This window comes from Pleurodeles waltl, chromosome 11 (assembly GCF_031143425.1).
Source record: "Pleurodeles waltl isolate 20211129_DDA chromosome 11, aPleWal1.hap1.20221129, whole genome shotgun sequence".
NCBI lineage: Eukaryota > Metazoa > Chordata > Amphibia > Caudata > Salamandridae > Pleurodeles > Pleurodeles waltl.
This window is the reverse complement of record NC_090450.1, coordinates 175,839,353-175,853,859: the sequence shown is the minus strand read 5'-3', so window position 1 is coordinate 175,853,859 and position 14,507 is coordinate 175,839,353. Positions and strand designations below refer to the sequence as shown.

Sequence of the window (14,507 nt, the reverse complement as noted above, 5' to 3'; positions counted from 1 at the left end):
GCCACTCACACACAAACTCACATGCCCATTTACACCCACACACACCCACTAACACACCAATTCCCACACACTGACACATCCACTCACACTCCTGTCCACACACTCAGAGACCCACTTACATACAGAAAACCTTTGCTACACCTCCTCATGCACCCACACAGCCACTCAAACAGCCACTCACACATTGATTCGTATTCTAACACACCAGCTAACACACCCATTCATACACTGACACACCAACTCACACTCCCATTCACACATACACACACTCACACACATCCAGTCACACACTCATTCACACACTCATACAACCATTCATACACCTACAAAACCACTACTGCACCTCCTGACAGACTCATACAGCCACTCACACACCCATTTACACACCTTCACACCAATTAACAGACCTACACAGACCCTCAAACAACCACTCTGACGCCCACATAAACACTAACACACACACACACTAACAGTAACATATGCAGACATGTAGCAGCAATTACTCAGACATTAATAACCATATAGTAGAGTCGGCAGTTCTAAAAAGAACCATGTTGTGTGTTTTCAGAACTTTTTGGGTGTTTTTTTCAACTATAACTATAAAAAATAAGAAAGCCCAGAAACACAGAGTGCAACCATCTGAGCCCCACATTAGCGTAATTTTTTAATGCTAATGTGGCGTTGGAAGGCAAAAAACACTGTGCCATTGTTACAAACTGGTGCAATGCATGCATTGCACCACTTTGTAACCCCTTGCGCCACATTATGCCTGTGCCAGGCATAATGTATGCAAGGGGGGTGTTCCAGCTCTAGGGGGGCCAATATAATGGCACAAAGAAATTTTAAAGATTTATTTGCATCATTTTTTCTGGAATTTTTAATGCCTGCTCAAAGCAAGCATTGAGGCTCCAATTGGTTTCAATGGGTCTCTGGGTGCTGTGCAGGATTAGCGTCAACATTTTTTACGCAAGTCCTGCAAAGTGGCAAACTAGTGTCAAAAAATTATGATGCTAGTTCCCTAACAACCGCCATGGTGCGCCATATTATAATTATAGCACACACATGATGGTGTTAGGAGGACGCTAGGTGCAGCGCCACTCTTCATAAATCTGCCCTTTGTATTTTTCCCTCTGGACAGCTCTTTGTTGCAAAGGTTGCATTTCACCTTCTTTGCAACTACTTTTTTCTCTCCAGAAGGAATGTAGAAAAACACCTGTTTTTGGGGGAGTTCTTCTTCTTCTTCTTCTTCTTCTTCTTCTTCTTCTTCTTCTTGACTCTCTTCTTCCTCCTGCTGTCTCTCTCCTCCAAATGCCATTTTCAAAAATGGTGTGAAAAAACAACCAAAAAAGAGAGAGCAAGTTCCAAATCTGCTGGAGAGGTGAGATAACTAAAAAAACACTGCAAGAGATGAAGAAATGGAAAGGAACTTCCTGCAGAAGAGGTTGACATGTGTGACTAACAATCAAATGTACTTGTTGCTCGGTCACATGGGATACGCCGATCTGTCATCTTGTCTGGCATCACTGCAGCATTATTGTGAATCCCTAAATATGTATTAAAACAACTTTGTTATTTAGAATTACTTGTTGGAATATAGGTTTCTATGTTATTTTACTAAATACCTTACGTCAAACATCAATTTTATAGTGTCCATCTAAGTACTTAAGTGTTGTTAGAAATCACGCAGGATCCACGGATCCCTGCAGAGCCAAGAACAGGAAGTATACATGGGTTGGGCTCGCAGCAGATCCACAAATCCAAAAAGACATTTAAAAAAACACAAATTTTGTTTTTAAAAGAATTAAACGTATGTAATTAAATATCTTTTTTATAACCAACTTTATTGATTTTGGGTAGCAGTGGTACAGATTTCTTAAACAGCACAACAGAATATCTTTTGAATAAAGTTCATGATAGCCATATAGCATCAGTAATGCATCAGCAACAGGAACACAAAAGCGGTTGCAGTAGGAGGCATAAAAAAGGTCAAAGGTACACACATCAACCCGCCTGCTCCACCCATTTACCCCAGGCCCGTTCATATTTGGACGGGCAACCTCTGGCTTTATGCACAGTCTTTGCACAGCAATCCAGTCCTCTGTGCCATTGTGTCAAGTTTGGGGGCGCAGGACTCTTCCATTTAGCCGCTATGTCATGTTTGTCGACTATGGTGGTGGTACCTGGGAATGCCCTATCTGCCCTTGAGGCCCCAGAGTACTCTAAAGCCCCCAAGAGTAATACCAATGGAGTGTCTGGACCCCTCATCCCAAAACATTAGTGAGTTTTTTCACTATATCCATCCAGTATTTGTATATTGCTGGGCAGGCCCACACTATATGATAAAAATTAGCAGGCGTCTCTGAGCACTGAGAGCAAACGGGGCTCAGGAGAAGATTGGCCCAGTGCAATCTGAGGGGGTAAAATAGGCGCAATGCAGGTAATAAGTCTGAATTAGTCTCAGTTTAGAAGATATGGTTATGACCCAAGGGGCCATAACAGCATTGCGCCACTTTACCAGTAGCACTTTTCATGAACTATTATGATGTTTTGCACTATATTGTAAGCATGTATATTTTTTGTGAAGGTATTTTGTATGATGAACCTTCATGAGCTCAATTAAAAAAAAAAAAGCATTGCGCTAATTGTCCTCCTTCAAGGGGCCCAATCATCCCTTCCAGCGTGTTCTAAGATGGTCTAGAGTAGTAGGTGCATTGTTAATGACAGTGCAATAAATTTGTGATATACCTCCCTTCCTTAGTGTACCAATCAAGACTTTGGCCTCCAGCTGATCGCACTCTGGCATGGAAGCCTCTCAGGTAATATGAGCGGCCAGTGCATGACGAAGTTGCAAGTATTTATAAAACTGTGTGGATTGCAAAGAATAGGTATCTTGCAGTTCCTGGAATGAGCAAATGTGAGACCTAGACCAGATGTCCGCAATTAGGAGATGCCGATAAGGTCCTATTTCTAGAATAACTTCAGTGCAGCCACCTCCCTCAATAGTATGCCACAATGGGGTCTGCGGTGTAAGCTTAGTCTCTCAGTGTATCTGTTGGAGTGCAGCTCTCCATGCAAGGAAGAAGATCCTTGTTTCCAACGGGATCGGGTTTCGGAATCCATAAATCATTGCCATTATTCGGGGGAACCCCAGGGATGTAAGCTCTAGTTGATAGGCCAGATCCGTTCATCTCCCAGAGAACCAGTCATCAAGTACCAAATGTTGAGCCACCAGGTAAAGCCACCCGGTAATAGAAGTTGAGATTAGTCATGCCCAGGCCCCAGTTGTAAGGTGCACGTTGGCAATAGACAAGAGCCAGGTGAGGCCTAGACTTGCCCCAAAAAAATCTAGTGGCAAGTCTATTGAGGGTTTGGAACCAGTGATGTGGCAGATAAATCAGGAGGTTCTAGACAATATATAAGAACCTGGGGAGCATCATCATTTACATAGGGCTATTCTTCCCATAGCATTTCAAGGGAGAGATGCCAGCAGATGAGATCTTCCTTTGTTTTCTTGTTCTATAGATTGAGATCGAGGGCCCATGTGAGTTCCAGATGGACGGTCACACAAATTCCTAAATATCTGAAGCCGAGTCAAGGCAGGAATTTCAGCTTGCCATGTCACACCTTTAGAAGGTTCAGTCAGGGGTACTAAGATTGACTTGGCTATGTTAACTTGTAAACCTGATGCTTGTTGAAAAGCTAAAGGATTCAGAAGCATCGGGGGCCATTGTTTCAGGGTAGATTAGAAAGAGCAGGACATCATCAGCGTAAAGTGCGATGTGGTCCTCCTGGGTGCCATCCCATCTCCAACCTCATATCTGAGCATCACATCTAAACATGGTGGGCCAGTGCTTCGATTACTAGGGCTAAAAGGAGGGGGAGCAGGGGACATCCCTGCCGCGTACCTTGTCTAATGAGAAAGGTGTCTGATGGGACACCAATTATCTGTACGCGAGCCATGGGATTGGAATAAAGCACACGGACTAAGCTGCGGAATCGTGGGCCTAATCCTTCCCTCAGAGGTACCTGTTTGAGGTAGACCCAGTCCACAGTGTTGAAGGTCTTTTCAAAATCTATAACCACTAAGGACAGGTTGGGTGGGAGGAGGTGCCAGGACAATGTGGAGCCATCGAAGGCAGTACCCTGTGCACCAACAAGGCATGAAGTCGCATTGATCAGGATGAATGATTATGTGAAACACCTCCCTAAGGCGGGCGGCTAATATTGTAGCATAAATCTTCACCTCAACAGGAGGTCGACTTTGGTTGTGTTTTTGGAATGACTGGGATCGTGGCCACATCAATGTTGGAGGGGAAGGTGCTGTTTTTTGCAGATTCTTGATATAAATCAAGAAGTCAGGGTATCAAGGTTTCTGTGAGCAGAGTAGTACTCTGCAGAGAAAACATAGGATCCCAGGGTCTTTCCGGAAGTGAAGCCAAAAAAGCTGCTCCTGCCTCCTCAATCAAGATCAGTTGATCAAGCACTAGTGAGTCAGTTTGGAAGAGCCGTGGGAGAGGCACTTCCTCCAGGAAGTGAGGATTTGGTGCAGGGTTACTTGAGGAACCGCAGCATAAAGGCGGCAATAGTAGTCTGCAAATGTCTGCACAATATCACTGAGGGCATGTCAAACATGCCCTTGGGCATCTACTTTTCCTGGTATTACTTGGTTTGCTACGGGGCTAGAAGCTGTTTTTCTCACCACATCCATAGACTCTGGCCGTTGCGGTCATCCATATCTGTTTCGCAGATTCAAGTGACATATGCCAGATCTCCTCATGTATGCGGTCTAGTTGCCTGGCAGTATCACTACAGCTGCCCGAAACCAGATTCCCCTCAATGTAGAGAACCCAAGCGTCGAGCTGGGTACGATGGTGGGATTGGGCATGCTCCTTTGCACGGAGAAAGCCTTTGGAATATCCTCTGATTAGAGCTTTGCTGGCTGCCCACAGGGTCCTAGCCTACTGAATTAAGTTGTCAAAGGTCTGGAAATAGATTTTGAGTTCCTCACCTAGGGCACTCCATATGTCTCATCTTGAAGTAACCTGGTATTAAAGTGTCAGATGGGGCGAGATACACCACTGGGGTATCCAATATGAAGGAGAAGGGGGAAATGGTCGGAGATGTCACAAGAAAGGATTTGGAGCTGAGTAACAGCACTACATTCCAAGGCAGGCATAAAAATAAGATCAATGCGAGAATGACTGTGGTGCGCTGCGGAAGTATGGGTGTACTGGAGTTGCAGAGGGTTCCACATCCTCCAAACTTCACAAAGACCAAGTGATGAGGCCCAGTCTGAGAGGCATTTGGCTCCTAGATGATGACCAGAGGGGGGAACACCTGTGGTATCTTGATCTGGGGCCAGCGCAGTACTGAAGTCACCCCGATCACTGACAGTCCCTCTGGAAGGATTGTCAAGATTTTTGAGAGGTCTCCGAGGAGAGCATCTAAGGACATTGGGGTTGAATATGTAGAGACAAGGTTAATGATACGTCCCTCCACAGGACCCGTGAGGGCCAGGTAGAAGACTTGAGGGTCTCTAAGTTCTTGTGTCATGGTCAGAGGAAAGGAGCGATGTAGAAAGATTGCCACTTACCGGGAACCGCGTATGAACCCTGCATGGTAAACTCTGCGGTAACTCTGGGATGCTAAGAATGGACAGTAGTTCACCATCAAGTGTGTGTCTTAAAGCAGCAAGGCTGCGGATAGGAATCTGTGAGAGTATTTCAAAACCGCTATACATTTCACCCTGTCTAGGAGCCTATTGACATTCCAGAATAATACCCAAAAGGGCTCTACGTCAGGGTATGTTGGGGCCTTAGTGATGTTCGATCAAAAGTGTGCACCGGAGTGGGGTGAATGTGTGCCTTAAAGGCCATGTTAGCATAGAGATAGAGTAGCAGTGTACCCTTGGATTGGTATAGTGTGTGGTAAATTGGGATTATGCTGAGTACCATATCATGTGGTGGTGTACCTAAAAATGAAAACAAGAACACAAACACAACTACAATATAACAGATAAAGAAATCCCCCCTAACAAACCATCTCCCCATACTTCCTCCCTAGAAGCATCTGACACTTTATAAGTGTTATCAACAAACTATCGCAGTTTGAATTCAGGAGTGGAGTGGTGGACCCCTCCTAGTTGCAGGATCAATTGAAAAGATCAGGACACATAGTAAGTGTGTAGATGATGGGACAACACCCAATTGGCCTCATTGGATGAAAAGTTAGTCCGTCAGAGTGCTGGGCTTCGCAAGAGGTCTGTGTCGTCTGCCGGAGTGGCCTGTGGCGTGGGGTATAATGTTGCACAATTGTCTCAGCCCAAAGCAGCATCTACTGTCCCAAGTGATTGGGAGGTGGGGGAGAGGGACAGGAGAGGACCCTGGGTTATTGTCAAGGAGGAGGATAAGGCCGCCTGCCTGGCACCGTGCCCCCTGCATGATCGAGTGTAGACAATCAGGACTCAGCCTCGCTGATCGGTGCCGTGGCATTGAGTAGACCTTGTCGCATGAGAGCCATGTCGACCCTTTCTGCACCTACTTTGGTTCTGACAGAGGCTTGAAGGATGGTGGCGAGCATGCAGTCAGATGACAAGGGATTGTCAGGAGTAGTACCTCTAGTGTGACCTTGGTTGGTCGCATATTGATCTATGCAAGTCTGTGAGGTCATCGAGCAATTGGATTTTTCCTTGTCCAAATCTGTAAGAGGTAAGTTGTCACTCAGCACATGCTGTGTAGGTCCAACCCGCTTACCGTGGCAAACACAGGAGCATGAGCAGTTATACCTAAGTGCCTATCAGATCCATGTAGAGACCTTAAGCAGGAGGTGCAAAGAACCTTAATAGGATTATCAACGAAGTTGAGGACTGTGGACTGTACTACCTACTCGAGGCAATCCATGTATGGTAACACCATAGCATCCTAGTGAGTGTGAAGTTTATAGTCTCATTGGTAAAAAAGAACACTGATAGAGCTGCAGACATGGTCCCAGGGAGGGGGGCCCAGGGAATCACACCAGGGGATTACAGCAGCAGGAGCTCAATTGGGTGGAACAACTAGCTGTTAAGTATATCATCGCTGCATGACACCAGTGCCCACGCAAGGAATGTCTCAAGGGCCCAAGAGACAGCACAACAGTTGTTCAATGTCTAGGCCTTGTTATAGAGGGCTGCAGAGAACCCAGGCAGGGTGAGAGTCAGTTGCGTGGGCCCCAACATCAACATGGCATCAGCAAGATTGCAGCGAGAAAAGGTGCCATTTTTCCACCACTGGAGTGACCTTGTGAGCATGGGGTGTAGGCAGTGTTACCCAGCGTTGAGGATCACTGCACAATGAATGGTCTCAGGTTCTGGGTGAGGTCCTGCAGAGGAGCTGGCCCAATGTGCAAGCACGCACCACCTGGGCAAATAACGGGTAACGCGCAGAAACTCACCCCTCCTTTCACCTGTGCTGCAGGCCCAAAGTTAGTATGCACTAGGTAGACTGCAGTGTGCCCACCGCGGGAGGACCATCTGATCCTCAACCCTGCCACCTGAGCCAAGTAAACATTGTCTCAGGGAGGGGAGTAGGCCAGTTGCCTCCTACAGTAATCCATTATCACCACCACCTCTGCAGGCAAAGCTCAATAGGTTGCCGGTCAGGAGAAGAAGGCCGTGAGGAGGAGTCGACCCCGCAAACTCAAGGAGCAGGGCCGTTCCAGGTAATGTGGGGATCATGCATCCTCCCAGATTCCTTCCTTCAGGCAGAACTCAGTTGATGCCGCCAACTCGACCAGGTGGTTCGAGCAGCGGGGAGGAATGAACCAACACCCCTCAGATCTGTCCTGGGGCAGCAGTTCAGGCTGTCTGCCTGGGGGAGATGTTCTCGATGGAGACCGCCATTTTGCAGTCGAGTCCGAAGCAGGTCTATTGGCAGCTATGGATGACAAGGACAGTCCCGAAACGGCAGGCTCACAACAGATGGGTCCTATGACCTCTGCAAGGCAGTGGATCGCAGGAGAGGTTTCCGAAACTTGCATATTTAGAGCTGATGATGGAGGGGTCCATAGAACTGTAAAAGTGCGGCCACCATCTTGATGCTCTTGGCCATGCCCCAATTTAATAGTTTTACATTGTTTTTTACCTAAAATATTTCTAGATTAAAATCTCTTTAAAAAAATTAAGGTTATGGTAATATTATACTTAGATGTGTTTTATTAATTTTTCTTTTGAAAAATGAATGTACAAATTCAGTCAAAAAAACTAAGGTTACAGGCACATAATAGCTAGGAAATACCATTAAAAACCCATAGAAATTCACTATAAAACAAACATTACATTGATGTTATAGTTAGGAAATACCATTAAAACAATATGAATTCACTGAAAAACCCAAAGGTTACAGGGACTTTATAGTTAAGAAATAAAACCTTTAAAATCCACTACAAAAATAATGGTTACAAGGATGTTATAGTTAGGAAATAGAATGAAAAAAACAAAGATTACAGGGACGTTATAGTCAGAGTAAGATTCTACAGACACAATCAATAGACATTCAGCACTTATATTTATCTAAGCTAACTATTACTGACACCCCCGCAATGCACTGCTTATGACCTAACATATTACAACATTCATGAGATGGTCAGTGACATCACTGATGACATCTCAAATAACATCAATATTTAAAAACTCTTTTCCACCAGAGATGTATGAGGTGAATAGATGTAAGACATTGTCATTATTGTCCATGTGTGAATGTATATTTTCACATTAGACCGTGTGGATATCAATACATCAGTCTACCAGTGACATCATATACGTTTATGGTTGGGCTGAAGCTGTGTGATGGAGAAAACACAAAGTAAAGGAGACATGCAAAAAAGGAAACGTGATATTGAACAAACACGAGTGCTAAGACAAGTCTAGATGCAGAACTGCTTATTAACAGAGTGCTTAATTTACCTGCTTAGAAGCAGTGATGAGCTATGAGACGCTAATAAACCAATCAGATCCTCCATAGCAGGTGAAATGCAGTGCAGTGCTTAATTTGAGCCAGTGGTTTCGGTGCTCAGCACCAACACTTAATTGTCAAAATCGGCACTTATGGCAGTCTGGCACATGGTGGCGATGTTTATCTAATTTAGAGATAGGCATAACAACAGTTGTTTATTAATTCAATATACATTAAAAATTACTGATTCCTGCCACCTAATTCATCAATATAATTTTGGCGGGCTCGAATATTCTGAATGCTCACACTTGTAGAAGTGTGATGGTTAGTAGTTGTGTTGGTATTGTCTTTGGCAGCGTTAAAGGGGCAATGGGTGGTTCAAGCTGCAGTGGCCCCATGTTGAAGGGCCTGGCACTTATTTATTTTTTTACAAATTAAGCAATGACTCCAATACTGTGGTGTAGGAATCACCTCTGTGATATCTTCACCACGACCTTTTTTATCAGACCTCTGTGTACATAATACATTAAAAGTTCAAACGAGGCAGTAAATGGACGGCCTTTGAACTAAAATAAATGTTGCATGGGTCAATAGAACTTTACCTTCGTTGGTTTTGGTGTATCTTACACCATGTGGGTGCATCGTGTAGTTTCTTGTTGCAGAGTTTTTAAAGTGCACCACCAGGCGGTCTCCAGTTTCTGCCTTGATGATGGGTCCAAGGAACCCCAGCCAGACTGGCTTTTCAATTTCTTGAGTGAAGGATATATCGGCGTACTGATAGTAGATTGCTTTCTTATACAAACGTCCTATTCTGTCCGGCCGTCTCTGTAAGTACATGCTGGCAACTCTGACAAACACAGAAAATATTACTTATACGTTAAAGTGCAGAAATCAAGTGTGTTTTTATATTGCATTACTTTAGCGTATATCAATGTCCGCAGTGTAGCCATGTATTGTGTCTGGCATGTGGTACATGTGTATAAATCACAATGCATGGAGCTTTCTTTAAACGTTTTTTTTTTAATACTCTTCAAAATTATATCGAGTTTTTGATCTGATGGTCTCACTACCTCTTGCTGTGAGGGATTCTAATACAGAACAGTACATCCTGCTTGAAATAACAAACACTTTGTATCAAAGACACCGACAACAGATCTAACGTTTTTTTAATGAATAAACATAGTTTTAAAATGTGGACTTCTTTCTGACGTGTATTTAACTTTTGAGAACATTTAAAAAAATATTAATTCGCAACTTGCATTTTTTATGAGTGTGTAAGTAAGCACGTGTTTGTCATACACATTTGGAGTGTAAGTGCTAGCATTCCCCTTCTATGCGCTAGAGATGTGTAGTGGAAGCCTATGGGTTATTAGGAGGAGGGGGGTTCCCAGCTTTCTCACAGTGGGGGACATTGACCATTTTATAGAAATATTACCATCATGCTGTCGGTATCGCCGAATAATAGAGGAATTTACAGATTTCATTACATGCATTCAAGTTAAATAAGCGGGTCTTTGTGCTCTCTGGCCATTCCAGAGGTTTGACTGTAATAACTGTTTCCGCTCAACCTTGAGCGACATTCCTGTTCTATTTTTGGTATTAGTTCAGAAACAAATAATGTTTACATCTTGTACTGATGCACATCATTCATTTTTATTTTCTGAATTTTAATTCCCTCCAATACTTTGCTTTTCTGTTTTCTCTGCAGGGGAACCTGTAGAAATATGCTGAATTACCATACATAATTTATTAAAGTTCATCATCTATCTTCCTTGTCACATTCCTTACTAATGAGTCTCCGGCGCCAATGTAGACCCACCCAAGATTCTAAGCAAAACTGAGGGCCAGAAAATGACAGTGCGTGTCGCTGCTCCAAATTTGGCAGCGTCGCACGCCGTCATTTTCAAAACACAGGGATGCACTGTATTTACTAGAATACGGCGCACCCCTGTGTTTCCCCCTGGGCCGGTGCTAAATTTGCATGCTGTGCGCCATGCAGCAACCCGTCCACCATAGTGCAGGGATGGCTGGGTTGAGGGGGAGAGTGTTTTTGTGCCAGAAGGAACACCTTCCTACACAAAAAAAACCTTAAATGGCGATTTGCTCTTTCTATGTGTGCTGCAAAATGCAGCACACATAGACAGTGCAAAAAACGAGGAGAAATGACAGCATTTCTCCTCATTGCACTGCCTCACGTTTACGAAAACTTGTAAATCTGGTGCAGTGTCAAAATGCAATGGATGCTGCTGTGGCATACCCACAGTAACACCCATTGCACGCCCCTTCCACGCAATGTGCTGCGTGTGAAGGGGCCGTATTTACAAGGTGGCATTAAGCCACAGAAAGTGGCTTAACGCGAACTTGTAAATGCGGTGCAATGCATAGCGCCACTGGAGTATCATTAAAAGTGGTGCTCCGGTGGCGCTAGGGGCTCTTAAATATGCCCCTGAATCTGTGGGTGTGAAACTATGGCTGCAGTCACAGCTATCTTTAGGGTGGTGCGATCGGTGCATCTAAGCCGAGTGCTTACCATGGATGGAGGAGGGTAGGGTGAATGCTGTATTTAGAAATAAATTACGAGTTAGAAAGTATCTGCTAAAGAGTTCCTTGTGTGTCTATCTGTTTTAAGTATACAATAAAAATGTCATAGATAACCCTGGTGATTAAAAATATTCCTCCAGGAGCATGATCAGAGTTTTATCTAGTGACGGTTTTAACTCATAAAGTAGTGCAGTGTTAATATGCCTGCTTCAAAGAACTTGACCTATATAGATTAGAGAACTGTCTTTTATGTGTATAGTGTGTGGGTTACTGTTTTTGTCATGGGGATGCATTAATTACTTGTTATTTGTGAGAAATTGTGTTTTAGTTTGACGGGGTTGTGAACCCCAGTCAAGCAACAGCCACAATCCCTTGCAGGGTGAACCTTTGAGTAGCCTCTGGGTACCTTGTGGCATAGTCTGCCAAGACCAGGATAAACCTGTTGCCTAACGCTGTCTTGGGGTCCACTGGACCTACGATGCTGATGCCCACCCTTTCCAATGGGGTGGCAATGACAGGCCTTCAGCTTCTTCCCTGTTTTTCCACTGGCTTGGAAGGTAAGAGAAGTCCTGCAGAATACATTTGAGGCTATCCTCATCCAGGCCAGTAAAACTGCGAGGCTAACCTGGCAAAGTCTCGTCCTACTCCAGATGTCCTGCAGGAGAATTTCATGAGCCTGTCCCAGTAGAAAGGACCTGTAGTACTGGGGGACTACCAACACACTTGTCCCATTCACAGGTGCCTTAGGCTCACTGTCTAGGAGGTCATTCTCCCTGTATATGAGGTGATCTTCAGCTTGTTGCCTCGTGCCGTCCAGGGTTGGACACACCTTCTGTGCCATACAAAACTCCTATCTAGTGAGTCCCCCTTTTACTTGCAATCCAGCAAGTTGAGGCAAGTCACCTAGGAAGCAAATGTCCTCTCCGGAGGCTCTGGGGAAGATTCCGCCAGCATCCATCCACCTGTACCTTGGGACATTCCAGGGCTGGTTTCACATGCCCCTTCCCTCTCTTGGCAGCTGTCTGGGTAATTTTTCCAGGCTCCAGATCTGCTTAACTCCCCTCCAGCTCCTCTGGGCTATGGATCTGATGGTAACACAGACCCACTTAGGCGACCCGAAAAACTAACATCTCCAGGTCTGACCTAAGCTCCACTACCTTCCAGGCAATGTGCAACAGATCATTCCCTAGCAGACAGTCAACAGGCATGGCAGGGCTTACAGCAACTTTCAGAAAATCTGAGCCCTTCTACCCCCCACATTCAAAGGGAATCAGAGCCTCATGTTGTGGCTCTACTGATTATCTGCTACTACAACCTGTTGGAATGATTTGTGTCTCACTTGGTCTAAGGACACCAGATGACACCCAACAGTAGTCATACTAGCTTCTATGTCCCTCAGACCCTCCACCCTCTTCCCATTGATGGGGACCCACTGTGTATATTTGGAAGAATTTAAATGCATGTAGGCTTTAGGCAACATCTCCTTCTCACTCAGGGGCACTACGGTAATCTCAGCTATTTCCCCCACACTGAGGCCATCTCTTACCCAAGCACTACATTGTCAACCCCTGGGTCTGCCAACCACTAGGGGGGAGGGGGCTGTGCCCACTTGGGACACTTGGGATTACCTTTGGTGTACCCTTGCTAGTAGCACTCATAGCACATGGGAAAACAAATTTACCAGTATTCGTGTCAACAAAGCCTTTCTTGTGATGGCCAGTGTGGGAAAGGAATCAATTCCACTGACATCTATTGTGGGGACCATGAGAGAATGCTTTCTTTTTATCTCCCCCTTCTTTCTCATGGTAGGAACTCTGACCACCCTTTGGGAGTCCCCTTCAGATGCCTTCTTGGACACTCTGTTGCTGACCCAGAGGTTTGCCTCCTCAGCAAGCTTTCTGGGTTCAGTCAGCCTGCTAATTACCAGGTATTGGTGCAGCTCTGTAAAACACATTTTGAGCAGGTGTTCCCTTGGTATCAGATTGTACAGACCAACAAAATCATCCACTTTGCTACCTCTCACCCAGCCCATCAGTGCCCTACTGGAATATTCCAAGAAATCTATCCAGGACTGGTTTGGCAGTTTGTAGCTGTCCCTAAACCTCTGGCAATATTTCTCAGGATTCAGTCTAAATTTACAAACAAGAATGGCTTTCAAGGGGACATACTTGGTCTGGTCCTCTACCTTAAGTGTAAGGGGTATGTCCCTCCCCACTGTAGGCATGCACTTACACAAAATACCCCCTTTCTGTCCTCCATCCCCTCTGGGGACAGACCCCTGGCAGACACACTGCTGCCAGACCCATCCTGGGCATCCTAGGCATCCACTAGGTTTGAGTTGGGCTCCTCTTGCAGCTCAGGGCCCAGGACTGGGTCCCCACACTCCTCATCCTCTGATAATGCTCCTCTCTCTACATTGTCCTCTACATCATCACCTCCTGAGGAGGACTGCCACCTCTACAAATCCTCAAAAGCTCTGAGGGCTACCTGGAAATCCAGTGTGGTAGCCTTCTTGTCTGACTTAAGCACCTTCTTTTTTAAAAGCTTCGTTAGCTCAGCCCTGTTGAGGGTGTTCTGACTTCAGCACCATCTTTTAGAAAGCTTAATTTGATCAGCCCTGCTGAGGGTGTCAAAGCGGCACAGCTCCATTCCCATGGTGACACAAATAATAGGTAGGGCACTTAAATCTAGAGTAAGGAGAAAACACCCAATTGAAAACTAAAGGCAATTTAAAAAAAGGTAAACTCTGCTGTAAAACCACTGTATGGTACTGCACCATCAAAAGTCCTGACCCACACCACTGACCACCAATATGAGAGAATTGTCTGTTGGTTGACTGAGGTGTGGCCCCTGGTCAAGCAACAGCCCACAATTCCTGGCATGGTGAACCACAAAAGGTCACTATATTAACCTGTGCTTAATCCTGGGTAGTTTTGCAAAAAAAGCAGTCAGGCTAAACTTAGAGGCAATGTGCAAAATATTTATGCAGTACTCAAACAGTAATAAAGTGAACACAATGCAAAAAAACTCACATAG

At 45.0% G+C, this 14,507-nt stretch overlaps 1 protein-coding gene across 1 annotated transcript in view; it reads right to left on the bottom strand.

Moving 5' to 3' along the window:
• The window catches only part of LOC138265561 (ceruloplasmin-like), a 454,089-nt gene that overhangs the window by 414,931 nt on the left and 24,651 nt on the right, over positions 1 to 14,507 (bottom strand). The window contains exon 2 of the mRNA XM_069213377.1: positions 9,533 to 9,777. Within this exon, the coding sequence (XP_069069478.1) occupies positions 9,533 to 9,777 (245 nt within the window). The remainder of the gene's footprint in view (positions 1 to 9,532; positions 9,778 to 14,507) is intronic.